Source organism: Sus scrofa, chromosome 5 (genome assembly GCF_054392235.1).
Source record: "Sus scrofa isolate SSC_HxYL_T2T_F1_AM1 chromosome 5, Sscrofa_HxYL_maternal_Yorkshire_Landrace_v2.0, whole genome shotgun sequence".
In the NCBI taxonomy this organism is placed as follows: Eukaryota; Metazoa; Chordata; class Mammalia; order Artiodactyla; family Suidae; genus Sus; species Sus scrofa.
In genome coordinates, this window is record NC_139387.1 from 101,638,025 (window position 1) to 101,657,206 (window position 19,182).

At 35.0% G+C, this 19,182-nt stretch overlaps 1 protein-coding gene across 8 annotated transcripts in view; it reads left to right on the top strand.

Annotated features, from left to right (window-relative positions):
* Positions 1-19,182, top strand: part of CEP290 (centrosomal protein 290) — an 89,935-nt gene that overhangs the window by 16,866 nt on the left and 53,887 nt on the right. For 7 of the 8 annotated variants that reach the window (XR_014804519.1, XR_014804520.1, XM_084957626.1 and 4 more), the window contains exons 13-24: positions 3,343-3,515; positions 4,165-4,327; positions 6,689-6,789; positions 6,862-6,949; positions 8,273-8,385; positions 10,449-10,533; positions 11,064-11,206; positions 14,766-14,930; positions 15,309-15,458; positions 17,045-17,160; positions 18,397-18,499; positions 18,590-18,820. Coding sequence is in view for 6 of the 8 variants with exons in the window: in XM_084957626.1 (XP_084813752.1) it covers positions 3,343-3,515; positions 4,165-4,327; positions 6,689-6,789; positions 6,862-6,949; positions 8,273-8,385; positions 10,449-10,533; positions 11,064-11,206; positions 14,766-14,930; positions 15,309-15,458; positions 17,045-17,160; positions 18,397-18,499; positions 18,590-18,820 (1,631 nt within the window). In the remaining 2 variants the exon portion in view is untranslated. Of the gene's footprint in view, positions 1-3,342; positions 3,516-4,164; positions 4,328-6,688; positions 6,790-6,861; positions 6,950-8,272; positions 8,386-8,834; positions 9,609-10,448; positions 10,534-11,063; positions 11,207-14,765; positions 14,931-15,308; positions 15,459-17,044; positions 17,161-18,396; positions 18,500-18,589; positions 18,821-19,182 lie in introns of all 8 variants that reach the window. The other variant, XM_084957624.1, reaches the window with a different exon arrangement.

The following is a 19,182-nucleotide window of genomic DNA, read 5'->3' on the forward strand; positions in this document are numbered from 1 at the left end:
ATGCAAACTATTCCTAATAAGTTCATGACATATTTATTATAACTGCTGCAGATAAAAAAAAAATGAAAAAGACATAGAGTTCCCTGGTAGCCTAGCGGGTTAAAGATTCGACATTGTAACTGCAGCAGCTCGGTCTCTGCTGTTGTGTGGGTTTGATCCCTGGCCCAGGAACTTCCTCATGCTGAAAAAAAAGACACGGAGTGGAAATAGTGAGTCCCTGTGTGTGTGTTGTTTAAGTGAAATAATGGTGGTGGTTGAAGGTATAGCTTTAATTTAGAGAGTGAGGCAAAAGCCTCCTGAGATATTTGAACAGAGACTTAAGGAAATGAGGGAGTCAGCCATGCAGATGTCACTAAGCAGTGGGAATAAGCACAGGGCAGTGAGACAGGAGTGTACCGAGCACGTCTGAGGAAGAACAAAGAAGCCTTTGTGGCTGTAGAAGAGTGAGCAAGTGGTCAGCGGTAGGTGATGAGATCAGAGCCCAGGGGCCATATCATATGGGGCCTACAGTACATTGTAAGGACTTTGGCTTTTCTTTTAAGTGAGAGCATCAAAGAAGGTTTTTGAAGAAAGGAATGATACAATTTGAATTTTGGCTTGGACTGTGTCATGGACTTTAGGAGTGTTAAGGACAGAACCTGGGAAACCTATTATAAGTCTGTTGCCATAACCTGGAAAGAAGGGATGGTGGCTTAGAGCATGGAGATAGCAGTGGAGTTACATAGATATAGTCAATTCTGGATATTACGAAGGTTGTAGAAATGAAATCGGCTGACAGATGAGATGTGAGATGTGAGAGAAAGTTATCAGGGCTTTTTGTCTGAATGCTGCGGAGGACTGTGGGAAGAGCAGCTATAGAGATGATCAGGTAGTTAAACAGGACATGTGAAGTGTGAGATGCTTATTAGACATCTGAGTGAAAGTGTCAAGTAGGTACTTGTCTGAGGCTCAGGAGGACAGTCTGAAGCTGGCTCTTACCATCAAGGGAGAAAGTCTTGGTTACAAAGAAAAATCTTAAGACTGAGCCCTGGGGTACTTTTGCTTGAGAGCCTGGGGAGATGAAAAGGAACAACCGAAAGGCGCTGGAAAGGAATGGCCAGAGAGATGGGAGGAAAACCAGGAGCAAGCGTGTAGAGTCCTGAAACTCACACAAGTTTCTCACTGTCATCAAGAAAGAGCATAAGCAGCTCTCTTTCGTGCTGTATTCATTGCTGCTAGTAAGTCAAGAGGAGCACTGAAAATTGACCATTTTATTTAACAGTAGTCAATTTTAGTTCAGGAGAAAGATGGGTAAAGCTGAAAAATAGAGCGAATATGGAGACTTTTGAGGACTATTTTTATGAAGGAAAGGAGAAAAATAGAGTGGTAGTTTGAAGGGACGGAGGGATAAGGAAACTGTGCTTCTCTTTAAAATGGAAGAAATAATCATACTTCCAGGTTAAAAGGGAAGATCAATTAAAAAAGAAACAATTCTTGAGTTGATGAAGCAGGAGGAGGAGAAAACTTCTGGAATAAGCTCGAGAAGGCAAGGAGATGGGATTTAGTGTTTAGTGGAGATGGGATTTAGTGTTCAGATGGGATTTAGGAGCACAGCGTTGTCCATAGCAGCAGGAGTGTACAGACATACTTGGAGGTAGTGGGGTCGATGTCCCGACAGGGAAAGTTCTGTTTTCTCGGTGAACAGGAAGCAAGGTTCTGAGCCGAAAGTGAGGAAGGGACAGATACATAAGAAGTTGAGGAGAGAGAAGTAAAGAGAACGTTCGCAGTGGTCATCTGGAAGAATGAGCAAACTAGGGAAATGTGTGATTGTTTAGCGGCGTTAAGACCCACTTTATATACGTACTTCTATCTATGTGTGTATTATGTATGTATTAGAATTATACTTTGACAATAGCTTAAATCGCTTCAGAAAGATGATATATTGTGGGTTTTGCATATTCCACCCATCAGGAGAAAAAGTGGCAGTTTATCTCTGCCCTCGAATAAGGAAGGGGTCTTATCTAGTGACACTTCTGTCAGTCCATAGTCATAGGACCCTAAAGCCGACAGGTGTCTATACTAGATTGTATGCTCCATATATTGAATTGAATTTGCATATGACAAATTTTTTTGCTAATGGTGTTCTCCCTTCATTGGTTAGCATTAGTTTTAGCTCTTACAGGCCTCTGAAAATGATGGCCGAATCAAGATAGAAGTTTATTTTTCACTTATATATTGGGCTAGAATTAGACAGTCCAGAATGTTGCCTTCACGTGCCTCATGCAAAATGGAACTTCATCCTCACATCCAACCCCACACAGCAAGAGAGGAGCAAAGAGCAAGTACTGAAGGGTAGGCGGGTGAACATACTGTGGGGGCCCACGTAGGAGAAAGGGAGGGGAGATTTGGGAGTCGGCTTCAGTCACACCCTCCAACCAGGCTGCTCGCTCCAGAGAGCAGAGCTCACTTCTTATAAACATGTGACCTCCTGCACTAGTCCAATGCCTGTGTGTAAGTATATGTCCTATAAATCAGGTGTTTATTGTGGATGAGTAAAAGAATGATTTGTGTCAATACATTTTAGAATGATAGGAAGACTATATTTTGGTTTTAGCAACAGTTCAAGATGTACAAGTAGGAATTTTTTAGCTATGAGTTCCAATTAAGTTTAGCTGCAAGTGACAGAAAACAATCAAATATAACAGTGGCTTAAACAGACTAGAAATGCACTTTTCTGTGATATAAATGAAGTTGAGGCAACTAGTTTAGGATTGGTGTGCTAGTTGTACGAACACTAGATATCAGGCACCCTGTACCTTACTCTGCATTTCTCACCATGTTTCCATGTCATGTTTTGGGAACACCATTTGGTATCCAGCCCTGATGTCTGTATTCTAGCTGGCAGGAAGGAAGAAGAAAGTTTCGTTGCTCTCCTTTAAAAAAACATTTCCTAAAATATGCACATGCTCTTTGTGTTAATATCCCATTAGTCACATGACCACACCTAGCTGCTGGAATGTAAATGGAAGTTTAGTTTTTATTTCAAGTGGCCATGTGTCCAGCTAAAAATCAATACTTCTACTACTGAGCAAAAAAGGGAGGTTAACTATTAGGAACAGATAGCAGCTTTTGCCACAATGATCATTCTTTGTAAAGAAGTGTTTTCCAGTCTTTTATACCCTTTCAGCTAAGATTTGATTAAAACTTCCTTTTTAGATTTGTTAATAAAACCAAATCAAAACTTTATTTTACAAAATATTACCATAATACTGCATGGATTTTTTTTCTTTAGTGACATATTAGTGATTTATAGGAGTAAGTAGTCAATTCGGTTCATTCGTGATTTTTATTTTTACCCTGTAGGAGCTTCAGCACTTTCTCAACAGACTCATTATATGAAAATTCAGTCTAAGGTTCAAATTTTAGAAGAGAGAACTAAAGAGGCTGAGAGAACAGCTGAGCTGGCTGAGGCTGATGCTAGAGAAAAGGATAAAGAGTTAGTTGAGACTCTGAAGCGATTAAAAGATTATGAATCGGTATGTATTTTTATCTTGTCAGTCAAGAAGCTTAATTATTCTTGCTACTTACAGTTAGACTGTTCTGTGCCACGTACTGTGTACTATTTAAAGACTTGTTTCAGGAGTATCTCATGATAAAGATTATCCTAACTAATTTATGCAAAAATGTTCAGACATTTGCAACACTTTTACTTTTTGCAGGAGAATTGTTTTCAAACCATTTGATTAAAACATTTTGCCCAGATAATGAGCTTTGGTGAGGCAGCAGGATTTGATTCTTTGTGATCTGAGCCATTGTACCACCATGCAAATGTGACACCACTGATTAATTGTACCAAAGTTGTGGTAGAAACAGCCACCCAGTGTGCCAACACAGCCTTCCTTTGTACTTCTCATATTTTGGAATCAGATCTCAGAGTATGTAATATTGAGTCACTTTGCCATTAGGATGCTGTACTGCGAAATTTCAACTCTTCTGCTTCCCATTAGTATTATTACTGGATTTGTTTTTTAAAATCACACTAAAAAACACAGTTTAGAGATATAAATTATAGGTGTATATATATGTTGCACTTCCCCTCAGACTTAATAAGAAAATAAATGATTGAATTTGATGATTTATTCAAAGAAACTATGTTATATTTAAATTACATTGGTTATGTTTCAGGGAATTTATGGTTTAGAAGATGCTGTTATTGAAATAAAGAATTGTAAAAACCAAATTAAAATAAGAGATCGAGAGATTGAAGTATTGACAAAAGAAATCAATAAACTTGAGATGAAGATCAATGATTTCCTTGATGAAAATGAAGCACTTAGAGAACGTGTAGGTAAGTCATCTTTTAAGATGTATCATTTGCTCAACCCTAATTGTCAAGTCCTTTTTGTTTTCCTTTTTATTATTATTTTTAATAGTTGGATGCTTTTTTTCCAAATATATCCTTCTGTTAAAATAATTTAAAACAAGTAGAAGAGGAGTTGTTCCATTAAAGTGGGATTATGGATTTGTTGAAGTTGGGATGGTGTTTGGACTGGAGCACTGCTGTATCTGTCAGAGATCTCAATAATAATTCCTTGCTTGAAAAAATGAAAGTTGGCTAAATTAATACCACCGTATATTAGAACTTAACCTTTTTTTTTTTTTTTTTGTCTTTTGCCATTTCTAGGGCCACTCCCGTGGCATATGGAGATTCCCAGGCTAGGAGTCAAATCGGAGCTGCAGCCGCCGGCCTACGCCACAGCCGTAGCAACATGGGATCCGAGCCACGTCTGCAACCTACACCACAGCTCAGGGCAATGCCGGATCGTTAACCCACTGAGCAAGAGCAGGGACCGAACCCGCAACCTCATGGTTCCTAGTCGGATTCGTTAACCACTGAGCTACAGCGGGACTCCTAGAACTTAACCTTTTTTTTTTAATAGAAGTAGTTTGTTAGTTTGCAGAATGTTCTAGTTTCCGATGAATGCATGGGGACATTAAAAAACACTGAAATACTGTTTAATCCCTTTTGAGACTTTCAAATACTTTTATAATTTAGACTGTTACTTGTGTTGAGTATTTTAAGGTTACTGATTGATTCTAAGAAGCAGTTACTAAATATAGCCTGAGACTTTATATATTGCTATCAACAAATGGTTCATTAGTGAATATTATTTGTTTAAATGTTTCGGCAGTACAATATAAATTTGTACTTTAAAATAAAGGTCTAAATAATGATTTCATTACACTTGGTAAATACCAGTTAATGCTTGCTTTTTTTTTTTAAACTATGTAATTAATTATACACAGATTTATAGGTAAATATTGATTTGTATAGCAATCATCACAACCAAATTTTACAGCATTTCCATCCCAAACCCTCAGTGCATCCCCTCACCCCCCAGCCTGTCTCATTTGGAAACCATAAGTATTTCAAAGTCTGTGAGTCAGTATCTGTTCTGCAGAGAAGTTCACTGTGTCCTTTTTTAAATTTTATTTTATTTTATTTTTATCACTCAATGAATTTATTACATTTATAGTTGTACAGTGATCATCACAATCCAATTTTATAGGATTTCCATCCCACAACCCCAGTGCATCCCCCCACCCCCTGAACTATGTTGACTAGTAGTGGCGAGATCAGACATCCTTGTCTTGTTCCTGGTCTCAGCGGGCATACTTTCAGCTTTTCACCATTGAGAATGATGTTAGCTCTACGTTTGTCATATCTGGTCTTTATTATGTTGAGGTAGGTTCCCTCTCTGCCTACTTTCTGAAGGGTTTTTATCAGAAATGGGTGCTGGATTTTTCGTCAAAGGCTTTTTCTGTGTCTATTGAGAGGATCATATGGTTTTTATTCTTCAGTGTGTTAATGTGGTGTATCACACTGATTGATTTGTGGATATTGAAGAACCCTTGCATCCCTGGGATAAATCCAGTTAATGCTTTCTTAAAGTTAAAATGATCCCTTGTGAAATCTGTTCTCTAAAGGAAGAACAATAAATATTTAATATGTATTATTTATTTGTAAAAAGGTGCCTAACTGGGACCCAGAGACATGCCAGGACCTCAGATTAGACTTAGTCTAATCAGTTCAGCCTCACAGATCATGGCCAACTTTAGTGTTTTTAAGGATGAATCAGCCATGTAAATACCTGCATAAACACCAGATTTTCTGCATTTTAAGGGCTCTGAATCTTGGTTTATAATACATCAGCCAGTCTTGATGTAGTTGAGTGCATAGGGCTAATCATATGATGTTATTGATGTTAATAATGACCACTCTGTGCTAGACACTGCTCTAACTTTATGTGGATTAATTTTGTTATACCCCCTGACACCAAGCCAGAAGTAATATGTACCTACATGCACACATGTCCCTGCAACTTAGTTAATAGTTGAAGGTGAGAATTGAACCCACATCTGTTTTATTCCAAAGCGTCTGTTCTCAATGCGTTTTAATACCTCTCTGACAGTCCACCATGGAGAAGACAGATCATAAATTTTTTTTGTCAATTTCTATTAATAATTGTAATAAAATTTAAACTTGTAGGGTTCAAATACCTGAAAAAGTCTTTCACAAGAAATACCTCATTCTTAAGTGGTGCTGGCTAAATATATAATCAGTAGCTTGACGGACAGTTGCTGTATGAAGTTCTTGTAGTTCCTTTGAATGTTATTAAAGTTTTAATTACATTGCTTTTTGTTTCAGGTCTTGAACCAAAGACAATGATTGATTTAACTGAATTTAGAAATAGCAAAAGTTTAAAACAGCAGCAGTACAGAGCTGAAAACCAGATTCTCTTGAAAGAGGCAAGTGTAGCAATCAAATGATTGTTTTTCTAGATGAAGAAAAGGAAAATACTAATAATTTATACTTTGCAGATTGAAAGTCTAGAGGAAGAGCGGCTTGAACTGAAAAAAAAAATTCGTCAAATGGCTCAAGAAAAAGGAAAAAGAATTACAGCTTCAGGTATACTCAGTTATTCCAAACCTTTAAAAGGATCATTGAAAAATGAATTGTCTGGCTCTGCAATTTTCTGTATGGTATAAATACTATTGCTGTATTACCATGGTTTTGCTACAAGTTTAATAAATGAAAATAACGACCTGATTGAGAGTGTATGAGTGAGTGTCATTGGGTTCAGTCCTAAATCTGAAACAGGTAAAAAGAATAATAAAAGAAAATAAGTGACCAAAAAACAAACTTTAGAATCATAAACTTTTGAAAAATTTATAATACAGTCTGTATTAATTTCTAAACAATCCCAGTGTGTTGTGATTAGTAGTGATAAAACTTAGTAATATTTATGTTTATGTTACTGTTATATTTTCACTTTCCTTTAGAGCTATGCGTTGGAAGCTTTCCTTGTACCTTATTTATTATTAAGTGAAAGTAATATTTTATTGAATACAAGTTAACATTTTGGCAGTTTATCTTACGTGATATAAAGAGAACAGTTGGTTAGGTTTTTTGTTTGTTTGGGGGGCTGCTGCACCCAGGGCATGTGGAAGTTCCCTAGCCAGGGACTGAAACTGCACTGCAAGTGTGGCCTGCAGCCAGAGCTGTGGCAATGCGGATCCTTTACATGCTGCCCAAGAGGGAACTTCTGGTTTAGTTTTTAAAAGCTATTGCACTGCTTTTTTGAAGAAGACCATAGAGAAGAAACTTTTTTCCTAACTTGGCGCAAGCCCACAAGTATCTGTGAGCAATAGAGGGTTGTTTTGTTTGTTTGTTCGTTTTGGTTTATTTATTTTAAGCATTGTGTTCTCTGTAGTACATCAAAAATTTCTGCAAGGGCAAAACTTTGTCATTTACTGGTATAGTAACCAGTTTAGTCATTATTCATGATTCTTGTCTGTTTTTAATTTTAATATAGTTAATTTACAATGTCCATCAATTTCTTAGGTACAGCAAAGTGACTCAGTCTTACCAATATATACACTGTTTTTCCCACATATCGTCCATCATGTTCTGTCATGAGTGGATGTAGTTCCCTGTGCTATACAACAGGATTGTCTACTTTGTGAGTCTTGTAACTATTTTAGTACTTATCAATATGAGCAAAGGATGATAGAGAAGATAAAATGTGTGTGTGTTTCTCATTAATATCTTATTAATAGAGAGCTAAATCCAACAGTTGTATAGGTTACATGCTGCAATCCGGGATTTTGGAAATTGTTATTCTACCTTTTGTTTGAATTAAAACTCGATTTTAGTTTTTGAGAATTAAAGTATTGGATTAACAGGAGAGTTATTTTTACGTTTTTAATTTGTTAATTCTTTTATATATAGGATTAACTGTTGAAGACCTGAACTTAACTGAAAACTTTTCTCAAGAGAATAGAACAGGAGAAGGAAAATTGAATTTCATGAGCCTCAAAAATATGAGTGAAGCACAATCAAAGGTAAATAGTAAACTACTGTTAGGACAAAGAGAAGAAAGTATGATCAGTGCTGTCATTTCTGCCCCCATTATCTCATTTTGGACATTGCTTCTTTTTTAATCTTTTTTTTTTTTTTTTTGGTCTTTTCTAGAGCCGCACCCATGGCATATGGAAGTTCCCAGGCTAGGGGTCTAATCAGAGCTGTAGCTGCCGGCCTATGCCAGAGCCACAGCAACGTGGGATCCAAGCCACTTCTGTGACCGGGACCACAGCTTACAGCAACGCTGGATCCTTAACCCACTGAGCGAGGCCAGGGATCGAACCCGCAACTTCATGGTTCCTAGTCGGATTCGTTAACCACTGAGCCACGATGGGAACTCCACTTCTTGTTAATAAAAGTAAAATGCTTTATTTAAATAACCTGTTGATCCCAAGATTGATTAATGAAACATTATTTACTCTGAATACAGATTAGGAGTTCAGATAAAGTAGAGCTGCTGCATAAGAGGCCATCATTCAGTATTCCACAGTCATATCAGAAAGAGCCAGAAGAGAAGCTGACCATAGGATCATTATCAAGAACGTTGTCTGAAACTCGCCGTAGTGTAGAAAGTGACGTGAATCCTTTTGTCACTCTAACTAGACGTTCTTCGTCTGTGCAAGTGAAAGATAATATTTCACCTCCAGAAACTATTACAATAAGGGAGATTTTTAAAGCACCCTGTCTACAGTCTTTAAGAAATCTAGAGTCATTAGTCAGTTCCTTCAGTAGGGAGAGTCATGAAGAAATAAATGACTGTTTATGCTCTCTTTCTTATGATTCTATGAAGAAAGTGTCAGGAAGCCATCAGGCACTTGAGAAGACTGATTTCACACAAAAAAGTGATTCATCTTTACGAGCCTTATCCACAGCTTCAGATTTAATGCAGAAATTATCACTTAGGCAAAAATCTGCAGTATTTTGTCAGCAAATTCATGGTAATAGAACTGACATGGATAAGTTACAAATAGCAACATCAGAAGATGATCAGGTTCATAACCCAATAAAATGTGCTGATACGAATTTGAAAGAAGATACAAGAAAAAGTGATGTACCCTTACAGACAGAGATATTGAAAAGTAAACTTGAAGTTACTGTTCCGGATCCTATGCCTGTTAATGTACAATCAAAATTATCTCAGATAGATCCACTTGAAAATCTTATAGAACAGCTACGGACAGAACTGGTATTTCTTAGATCTCAGGTGAGCTCACCTCCAAATTACATTCCTGGGATTGCTTTTTAATTCTTTTTTATGATTTCTCTAGCAAAGTTCTGTAATTAGCAATTATGAGAAATTTTTTATGTTTGCACTTTAATTTATACACATTCTTCTTAAAAAAAACCTAAAAATGCAGTGAATTTGAAATGAACTCATTGACTTACCTAATTTATTAAATATTTCTTTAGAATGAAGTCATAGCACAGGATTTATTGATCAAAGAAGTACAGAGTAGAAATGCAGAAATAGAGCTTGAACGTCATAGAAACCAGGCAGAGCAGGTAGTATAAATGCCGGTCGTTAAAAGAGATGGTTGTGCTGCTAAAGACAAAAACTTTCTTTATCTCTCTACCTCTCCCCATGGGTGCTGGAGGGAGGGAGAGGGTCGAAGATCATTATCTCGTCTACCCTTTATGTTTCTTATATCTTTGTGACTGCTGCTGTGTTTCTCTAACTTGTTTTGGGTGTATAAACCTCAGTTGATCAATTTTTTTTTTCTTTTGCCTTTTCTTGGGCCTCTCCCGCGGCATGTGAAGAGTCCCAGGCTAAGGGTCTAATCGGAGCTTTAGCCGCCGGCCTACACCACAGCCACAGCAACGCGGGATCTGAGCCACGTCTGCGGCCTACACCACAGCTCATGGAAACGCCAGATCCTTAACCCACCGAGCAAGGTCAGGAATCGAACCTGCAACCTCATGGTTCCTAGTCGGATTCATTAACCACTGAGCCACAATGGGAACTCCGAAACTTTTTTAAAATTCAAAACTATGAACTATGGTAATATTTTATTAAAAAATTGTATTCTTTTTATGTTTTGTTTAGAATGAATTTCTCTCAAGAGAACTAATTGAAAAGGAAAAAGATTTAGAAAGAAGTAGAACAATAATAGCCAAATTTCAGAAAAAATGTAAGTTACTGTTACACTTATTTTTCTATACTTAGTCTGTACCGAAAATAATGGCTTCGAAAGGACTTTAATGCATTTTGTTTTCAAGTCTGTTTAAGCCTTAATTACGTCTGTAATGAATACTCTTCAGTCTCATTTGTGTCTTTCGTTTGCCTTGCTGTATTTATTTTCAGAGAATGTATTAGTTTGAATTTATTATGATGATTAATAAGTCTCTTTTTTCTCTAATGAAAGTAAAGTTAGAAAAACAAATTTAAAAGATTTTCAATGTAAAGTAAAGGCAAAATATGCTTTTATGTGTATTTCTTTTAGCCATGAGATGCATATGGTTGTGGATATTTAAATAGATGTGTAATTTAACCTAACTATTCATACATTGAGTCTATAGTTGAATTTTTGTACATTTGTTTATATTGGCATTTTATAGGTGAGTTATTTTTACAGTGTGTGAAATATTTTTCATCTGTATAGAAAGGTGTAAATTGTAAAAGAGAACTATTCATTTAAAGAGACTAAATATGTTATTTTAGCAAAAGAATTAGTTGAAGAAAATAAGCAACTAGAAGAAGGTATGAAAGAAATATTGCAAGCTATTAAGGAAATGCAGAAAGATCCTGATGTTAAAGGAGGCGAAACATCTCTAATTATTCCCAGTCTTGAAAGACTAGTTAATGTAAGTTATTTTTTCATATTAATGGTTTTGCTTTGTTGTTTCATCACTTTAAAGATGTTGTTCCACTCTCACTCGTCTCCATAGTTTCTGATGAGACATTCGTTTTCATTTGAGTCATTGTTCCCCCTGTATAAAATGTTTGATTCTTCTCAGGCTACTTGTAAGACTTTGTCTTTTTATTTGGTTTTGACCAGTCTGACTGTAATGTGCCAAGGTGGAATGTGTGTGTGCATGTGTATCTTGTTTGGGAGTCACTGAGCTTCTTGAATCTGTTAGCTTGTTTTATTCACCACAGTTGGGAAGTTTTCTGCCATTAATTTCTTCATTCTCTCTGAAACTCCAATGAAACATGTTAGATGATGTTGTCCCATAGGTCCCTAAGTCTCTGTTATTTTTTTCCCTAATTTTTATCTTATCTTCTTCCAGTTGGATAATTGCTATTAATTTGTCTTCAAGTTCACTGACACTTTCTCCTGCCATCTCCATTTTTCAGTTTGTTTTTTTTAGATTTTTTTTTTATATAATGATTTTTATTTTTTCCTTTATAGCTGATTTACAGTGTTCTGTCAGTTTTCTACTGTACAGCATGGTGACCCAGTTTCACATACATGTGTACATTCTTTTTTCTCACATTATCATGCTCCATCATAAGTGACCAGACATGGTTCCCAGTGCTGCACAGCAGGATCTCATTGCTAATCCATTCCAAAGGCAATAGTCTGCATCTATTAACCCCAAGCACCCCATCCATCCCACTCCCTCCCCCTCCCCTTTAGCAACCACAAGTCTATTCTCCAAGTCCATGATTTTCTTTTCTGTGGAAAGGTTGATTTGTGCCATATGTTAGATTCCAGATATAAGTGATATCATATAGTATTTGTCTTTCTCTTTCTGACTTACTTCATTCAGTATGAGAGTCTCTAGTTCCATCCATGTTGTTGTAAATGACATTATTTTGTTCTTTTTATGGCTGAGTAGTATTCCATTGTGTATATATACCACATCTTCCTAATTCAGTCATCTGTCGATGGACATTTGGGTTGTTTCCATGTCTTGGCTGTTGTGAATAGTGCTGCAGTGAACATGCAGGCTCATGTGTCTTTTTCTGTTTTAAGTGTCAGCCTGAGACCTGGCAGAGCTTTAACACAGAATTTGAAGCTCAGTTTTGCTGGTTCTTTTCTTTCTGGCATTCCCCTCTTCCTTATGGCTTTGGGCACCATCCTCTGGTTTTCTAGGCCAAAAAAAAAAAGGTGGTCACTGTAACTGCAGCTCATCCTCAGAGAAAACCTTAAAAATAGCACTCTGTGTCTTCCAGGTTTCAAGTCCCTCTCAAATCTACTTACTTTTGTTTATTATCTAGAACCTTTATGTAGTAGGTTTTTGTATTCACTTGTTAAATGTAGAATGGTGGGTCTGTTAGGACCTTATACCACAAATATTGAAGTCTAGTAGAATGTAGTAAGAATTTTTAAATATTTAGAGACTTAAGCATTGCTATAAGAATGATTTTAGCCATCAAGTGATATTCTATTTATATTTACCATATAGAGATTTAAGATAAGTTCTACCCTATTAATGTGTGTCTGTTATATAAACATGAATAAAATACACATTTTTAGATTTTAATATTTAAATGTATGTAATTTACATAATCCAAACATATTAACATGCAATATTATCTATTATACTGTGCTTGATTTAAATAGAAAAAAATTGGTATTCATTGAAATTTCTTTTTTTATGATGACTGATCAATAGTGGAATACTTTATTTTTTAACAACACTGTATTTTTAGCAGAGAGGGAGAGTGATCTTGCAATGTCAAAAACTTCCCGAGGCAAGAAAATCATTTAACCAAATTTATGAAACCTCTTTGATTCCTTTTGTATGTTTCTCATTCTGATTTTCCTTCTCTGGTTGGTGACTTTGTTTTGTCTCTACTATTTTAAATTTCTAAAATGACTCTTCAGGAGTTCCCGCTGTGGTGCAGTGGGTTAAGAATCCAACTGCAGCAGCTCAGGTCAGTATTCAATCCCTTGCTGGGGGTATGGCCATAAAAAAGAAAAAATATATATATCCTTCATACTTTCTTACGTGAACATCTTTTATATATGATGCTACCAACTACTAATAATGTGTCCCAGATCAAATTCTGTTTTCTAAGGGAAACTCTACTTAGTGACCAAATAGAAACAGAATGAATAGCACAGAAAAATTCTAGCTTTTTCTGTTTCAGTTGATAGCCTCTGGCCTTCCCAGGACTATTGCTTCCATTGCTTTCATCTGCTTCTCTTCTAAGTTGTCATTTTTTTTTTTTTTTTTTTCTGACTGATAGGCTTTGTCTGAAACTGACAAATAACCCAACAATATACTTCCTTTAAGAAATTTTTGGAATCAGTAATACTTTAGATCAGATAATTCTGGCCTATGCACTTTAGTTCACTTACTATTGCTACAGGATATTTTTCAAAGCCTCTAAGTATCATCTTAATTCAATCTCCTTTTACCAAAACACCATATAGAGAATGTGGTACCATTTATCAGCAAGACAGCTAACTAGACTACTATGTCATCTGTCAGAGTACCTCCGCCTCCTACTTCTGTCTTTCTGCTAAACCCTTTGAATTAGTATAACTCACTACTCCACATGGCCTTCTCTAATGTCCATAGGGTAAGGCTTACTTTTACAAATCTACTGCCTTGAGTTAAATCTCAGATCACCCTCCTGAGAGATTACATATGGTTTTACTCACCTTACCGTCTGTGTCTTCTGCCTTTATTTCTGAAGTTTCATTTTACATTTAATAGTTTTATTCCAAAAAGTCCAAATGTATTTATATGTGTATATCCTGTAGATGTGTATGTAGCTGTAGATATATTTTTGTATACCATTGTTGGAGACTTAGGACCAGTGAAACCTCTTTGATAATGTTTTAGTATTTGACATATCGTTTTTGCTTATCCAGCTCTCTTAAATAACATTGTTTTGTCATACTTTGCTTTTGTTATCATTTGTGCTACATCTGTGTGGAAAGGAAGCCAAGGAAAAATTTACTTAATTGAATTTAGTAGCTATTTCATTCCTTTGCTCATGCTTTAAGTTCAGATGCTTCATAGTTTCAAAGCTTTTACATTATATGTAATAATCTCATTTTGACTATATAAAAACCTTGTGAAGTAGGCAGAGCTAGTGTTATTTCCTCTTCTTTAGAGATAAGGAAGCTAAGATATAAGGAATTTAAGCCACTTGCCCAGCAAGTAAGAGATGGGCTAATATTTGTACTCTAGCTATCTTATTCCTGTCCAGTTGTTTTTCTAGTCTCTCAGTCTACTTGGATTAGATGGATATTTGTTAATTGTTATAATGAAATGGTTAGTATGCTTGGACTACTGATATAAGTTAAACTTGAATTTTATAAATAAGAAATAATTGGCATATTTTATTACTCATGGGAATAGTAAAATGCTTAAATGTGAATTTTATTTAAAAGTAGATTTTTTTAAACTATGGTTTTAGTGCTGTTCTTCACATCCCTTCAATATAATCTAAATATATTAGGCTATAGAATCAAAGAATGCAGAAGGAATATTTGATGCCAATCTGCATTTAAAAGCCCAAGTTGATCAACTTACTGGAAGGAATGAAGAATTAAGGCAGGAACTCAAGGAATCTCGGAAGGAAGCTATAAATTATTCTCAGCAGTTGGCAAAAGCAAATTTAAAGGTGAGAATTTACTTACATAAAAGAAAATGCTAAGCATATGAACAAAAGTTTAATTGAAACATTTAAGTTTTTTTAAATGACTGTTTTATGAGAAAACACCCTTTGAATTCTTTCAACATTAGGAAACCTTCTATTTGGATTTTTAAAATAAAATTAAATGGAAAAATAAATACCTTGTAATATAAAGGATTCAAAAATGTTAAATGTATACCTAGACATTTCTCAGTAGCAATTAAATTAGAGTTTAATTAATACCTGGCGGTGCATTCATTTATCTACTTTTTAAAGATACTCAGTAAGAAGTGTAAGTTGCTGCTTTTAAATTTGTCCTCTGTTTGTAAGAGATGTGATTCTTATTTCTGAGCTCTTTGTTTACAGATAGACCATCTTGAAAAGGAGACCAGTCTTTTACGACAGTCCGAAGGATCAAATGTTATTTTTAAAGGCGTAGACTTGCCTGATGGGATAGCACCATCTAGTGCCCATATCATTAATTCTCAGAATGAATATTTAATACATATCTTACAGGTACTGCAAATTTTATATATAAATTTTAAAAATAATGGATAGTATGTTTTAGATTCAATCATCATGTATTCCTTTGGTTCTTAGAATACTAACAATGAGATACATTTTTAATGGATTTTGGTATTAAATGGAATGTGTTAGCATGGTGACACATGTTGTTCACCTGTGTGCCATTCATATGGACTACATGGTTGACAGGTAGAGTAACATGCAGCTCCTGTAAGATAGCAATGTATAAATAAGGGGAGCTCTTTTATCTACTGCTGGTTGGAAAAGTAATTCAAATGAATAAAGCCTGACACAGCTTTTTGTGCAGTGATTAGACTTGTTCCTTTTTTGTGTTAACTGTAAGAAAAAAACTTTTAAAGAAAATTGTCTTTTATCTCTTTCTTCCCTTTACCCTGTAAAGTGTTAGTTAATCCATTAGCAAATTAGAAAGGATACTGCTTGCCCCGTGTTTGTTTCTCAGTTTTGCTGTCTATATTATGGTCATTAAGAGTAGCATAATGAGAAATGCTTTTCATTTTTTCATTTGACGGATGACTATCCATAACATCACATACTTTGCAAATATAATTACAAAAATGTGTTCAGAATCAATGAAAAAAAAGTTTTGATTGTAAGGACTGCTATTTCCCTCTCCTAGATAATCCATCTGTGAATGTACTTGAATTGTCATTATCAAATGCTTGTATTTATATTTGTAAATTACATTAGTTAATCTTTTTTGAGTATTGGAATTTACTTATTAGAACATTACTTTGTAATTCATGTTATATCATTTTATAATTTTAGCACTCTTCATGAACTTATTCTTCTGCAATACAGTAAAACTGTCAATAAGTAATGACAGTGTTACATTGTCACGTTGCTTGAGATTAGGCTTATTTTTTTCTCATCTTTATATAAAAATCATGTGAGAAACATTGTAGCGGATTAGAGAGTACCAATGGGGAGTCTGAAAATGTATTCAAAGTGGAAGAAACAGGTGCTTTGAACCCCAGTCCTAGGGCCGCAGTAGAGCGATGGAAGTACCAGGATCTTTGGAGTCAGACTGGCCTGACCTCAAGTGTTGTATCTGCAAATATCTAAAGCACCTGACACCAGCTTTGGCATATGCGCTTAGAAAAAGGATACCAAAGTCTAGTATTGATGAGTTTTTTAATGTTGAATAAGTTACTTAATCTAAGTTTCAAGTTTCTTCATCTTCAAAATGAAGTAATTGGAAAGGATAATTTGAGTGGAGGTCTGAATGCATATGTTCACAAAAGGGTACCTGGGGCTGAGCAGCTAGAGGTAAGTCTGTAACTTGTGTATCTGATAACTTGTGTGCTTATTGTAACTACAATATAAGATGAAAACAGTTTTTCCGGTTTTATAGCCCTTCCTTCTTACATATATTGCCTCATTCCATGTGCCATCGTTTGTTCAAAAGAATCATAGAGATGGCCTGTGCTGCTTATGGATTTGCTGACTATTCTCTTTTTATATGCTTTTCTATGGTCTTGTCAGAATGAGTTTATACCTTCAAATTTAAAATACATCCTGATGTTTTTTTTCATTCTCATTTCTAAACCAATTTTTAGGAACTAGAATGTAAGGAAAATAAGCTAAAGAATTTAGAAGATTCTCTTGAAGACTATAACCGAAAATTTGCAGTAATTCGTCATCAACAAAGCTTATTATATAAAGAATACCTAAGGTATAGGTGTTAGCAAAACTTTCTAAATATAATTGTAGCATACTCTTGTTAAAGTTAAGTAACAGAAAATATTTAAGTATTTTTCTTTTATTTTCCTCCTGCCTCTACACCTCCACTTTGTAGCTTCCTTGTCCATAAAATTCTGTGGTAGTAATGCCTTTTCATAGGGTTATGATGAAACTTAAGTGAATTGTGTGAAAATGCCAAGATATGAACATTTTGTATCATGGCACCCACGGGCCCTTTGTATATGTCAGCTGTTGACACCACTCTTAGTGATCACTCTCATCATTATTCGTTTATTTTCGTAGGGATCTAATGTGTTTCTGCTCATCTCTGTCATCTCATCTATACCAGTGCACTAATATCCTTCGTAATAAATTAGAATACCTGATCAGAAGTAATTTCAACTCTAAAAGTGGTTATTATTTGCTCTAACAATAAACTCAAAGCTAATTACAGATTAGGTCATGTTTGAGAATCTTATAGTATAGGTAATATGATATGGTTATCAAATAGATGCGGGAGTTCAAGGAAGATAGAATCATGCCCACTGAAGAAGAGTGACATTTTTTTTTTCACGTAACTTTTTATTTTTACATCAATTTTTTTCCAGAGGCTTCTGGAAGACTTAGATCTCATTAGCCAGAGTTGGGTTAATGAGCTGTCCAAGTCATATGTCCAAGTTGAAACCGTTCTGTGCAGAGAGAATGCTGACACCATAATTGGTTTATGCCAAGCACATTGCAGGTCTGGGTAGACAACAGTGTTTTACACATCTTCTTCTAAGGCTAATGATTTCTCGTTTTATTGATACTCTGAATATTTCATAGTATTTAGCACTCAAGTTTAAAAGCAGGGTCAGAATATGAGATTTAATTTCCAGAATGAATTTGGGTTCTTGATTATTTTCTAAATTGTTTTCTGTTTTTAATAAAATGTTTATAAGATTCAGCTGCACCTGTTATATTGTAACCATTGTAGAGTGATAATTTGTGGATTAATGAAAATAATTTGATAAAATAATTTCTTTACTGTGGATTTATTAAGTAAAAATACAACATCCAGGATAAATCCTTTCAAATGGAATTTTGACTTCTTATGTTATCAGATACCGAGTAGTTGTGCTTTCTCTTGTTTTATGGAAACTTTAAATTTCCATAATCTAAAGTTATCTCTTCCTTTAGTTAAATATTTTATTAGGTTTACTCTGTTGTCATTTTTATTTTTTTTAAGTGAAAAGGAGACCTGGAAAACAGAATCTGAAACAATGAAAGAGGAAAAGAGAAAACTTGAGGATCAAATCCAACAAGATGCTATAAAAGTAAAAGAATATAATGTAAGTAAAGCAGTTTTAAAATCAATACATGATATTTCACAAAGGGAGATAGCTTGATTCAACAAGTAATATAAATGTGACCTGGTGCAGAATTTGCTCAGTGCCCTTCAGATGGATTCAGATGAAATGAGAAAAACACTCTCAGAAAATAATAGAAGAATCACAGTCTTGCAAGTGAATGAGAAGTCACTCATAAGGCAATATACTACTTTAGTAGAAATGGAGAGACAACTCAGAAAAGAATATAGGAAACAGAATAATGAATTGATATCAATGGAGGCTGAAGTTGGTGAAAAAATTGGACGTTTGCAACGTTTTAAGGTATGTATTTTTTTCAACTCTTATCACAATTTTCAAACATGAGGAAGAAAGGATAGTATGATGAATACCTATCACTTGGATTATAATAGTTGACATCTATTAACATTTGCCCAAATTGCTTTATCTTTTTTGTAAGAATATTGTAATTGCAGACATTTCTCCTGTAAATATTTTTAGTGTGCATCTCTAAAAAACAAAGTATTTTTCTGTTTTAAAAACCGTAATAACTTTATCACACTTAACAAAATTGGTAAAAATACCTTATATTATCTAATATCCAGACCATATTCACATTTCCTCAGTTGTCCCAGGGTCCAGGCGAGTATCCTTCATTGTATTTGGATGTTACATGTCATAAATCT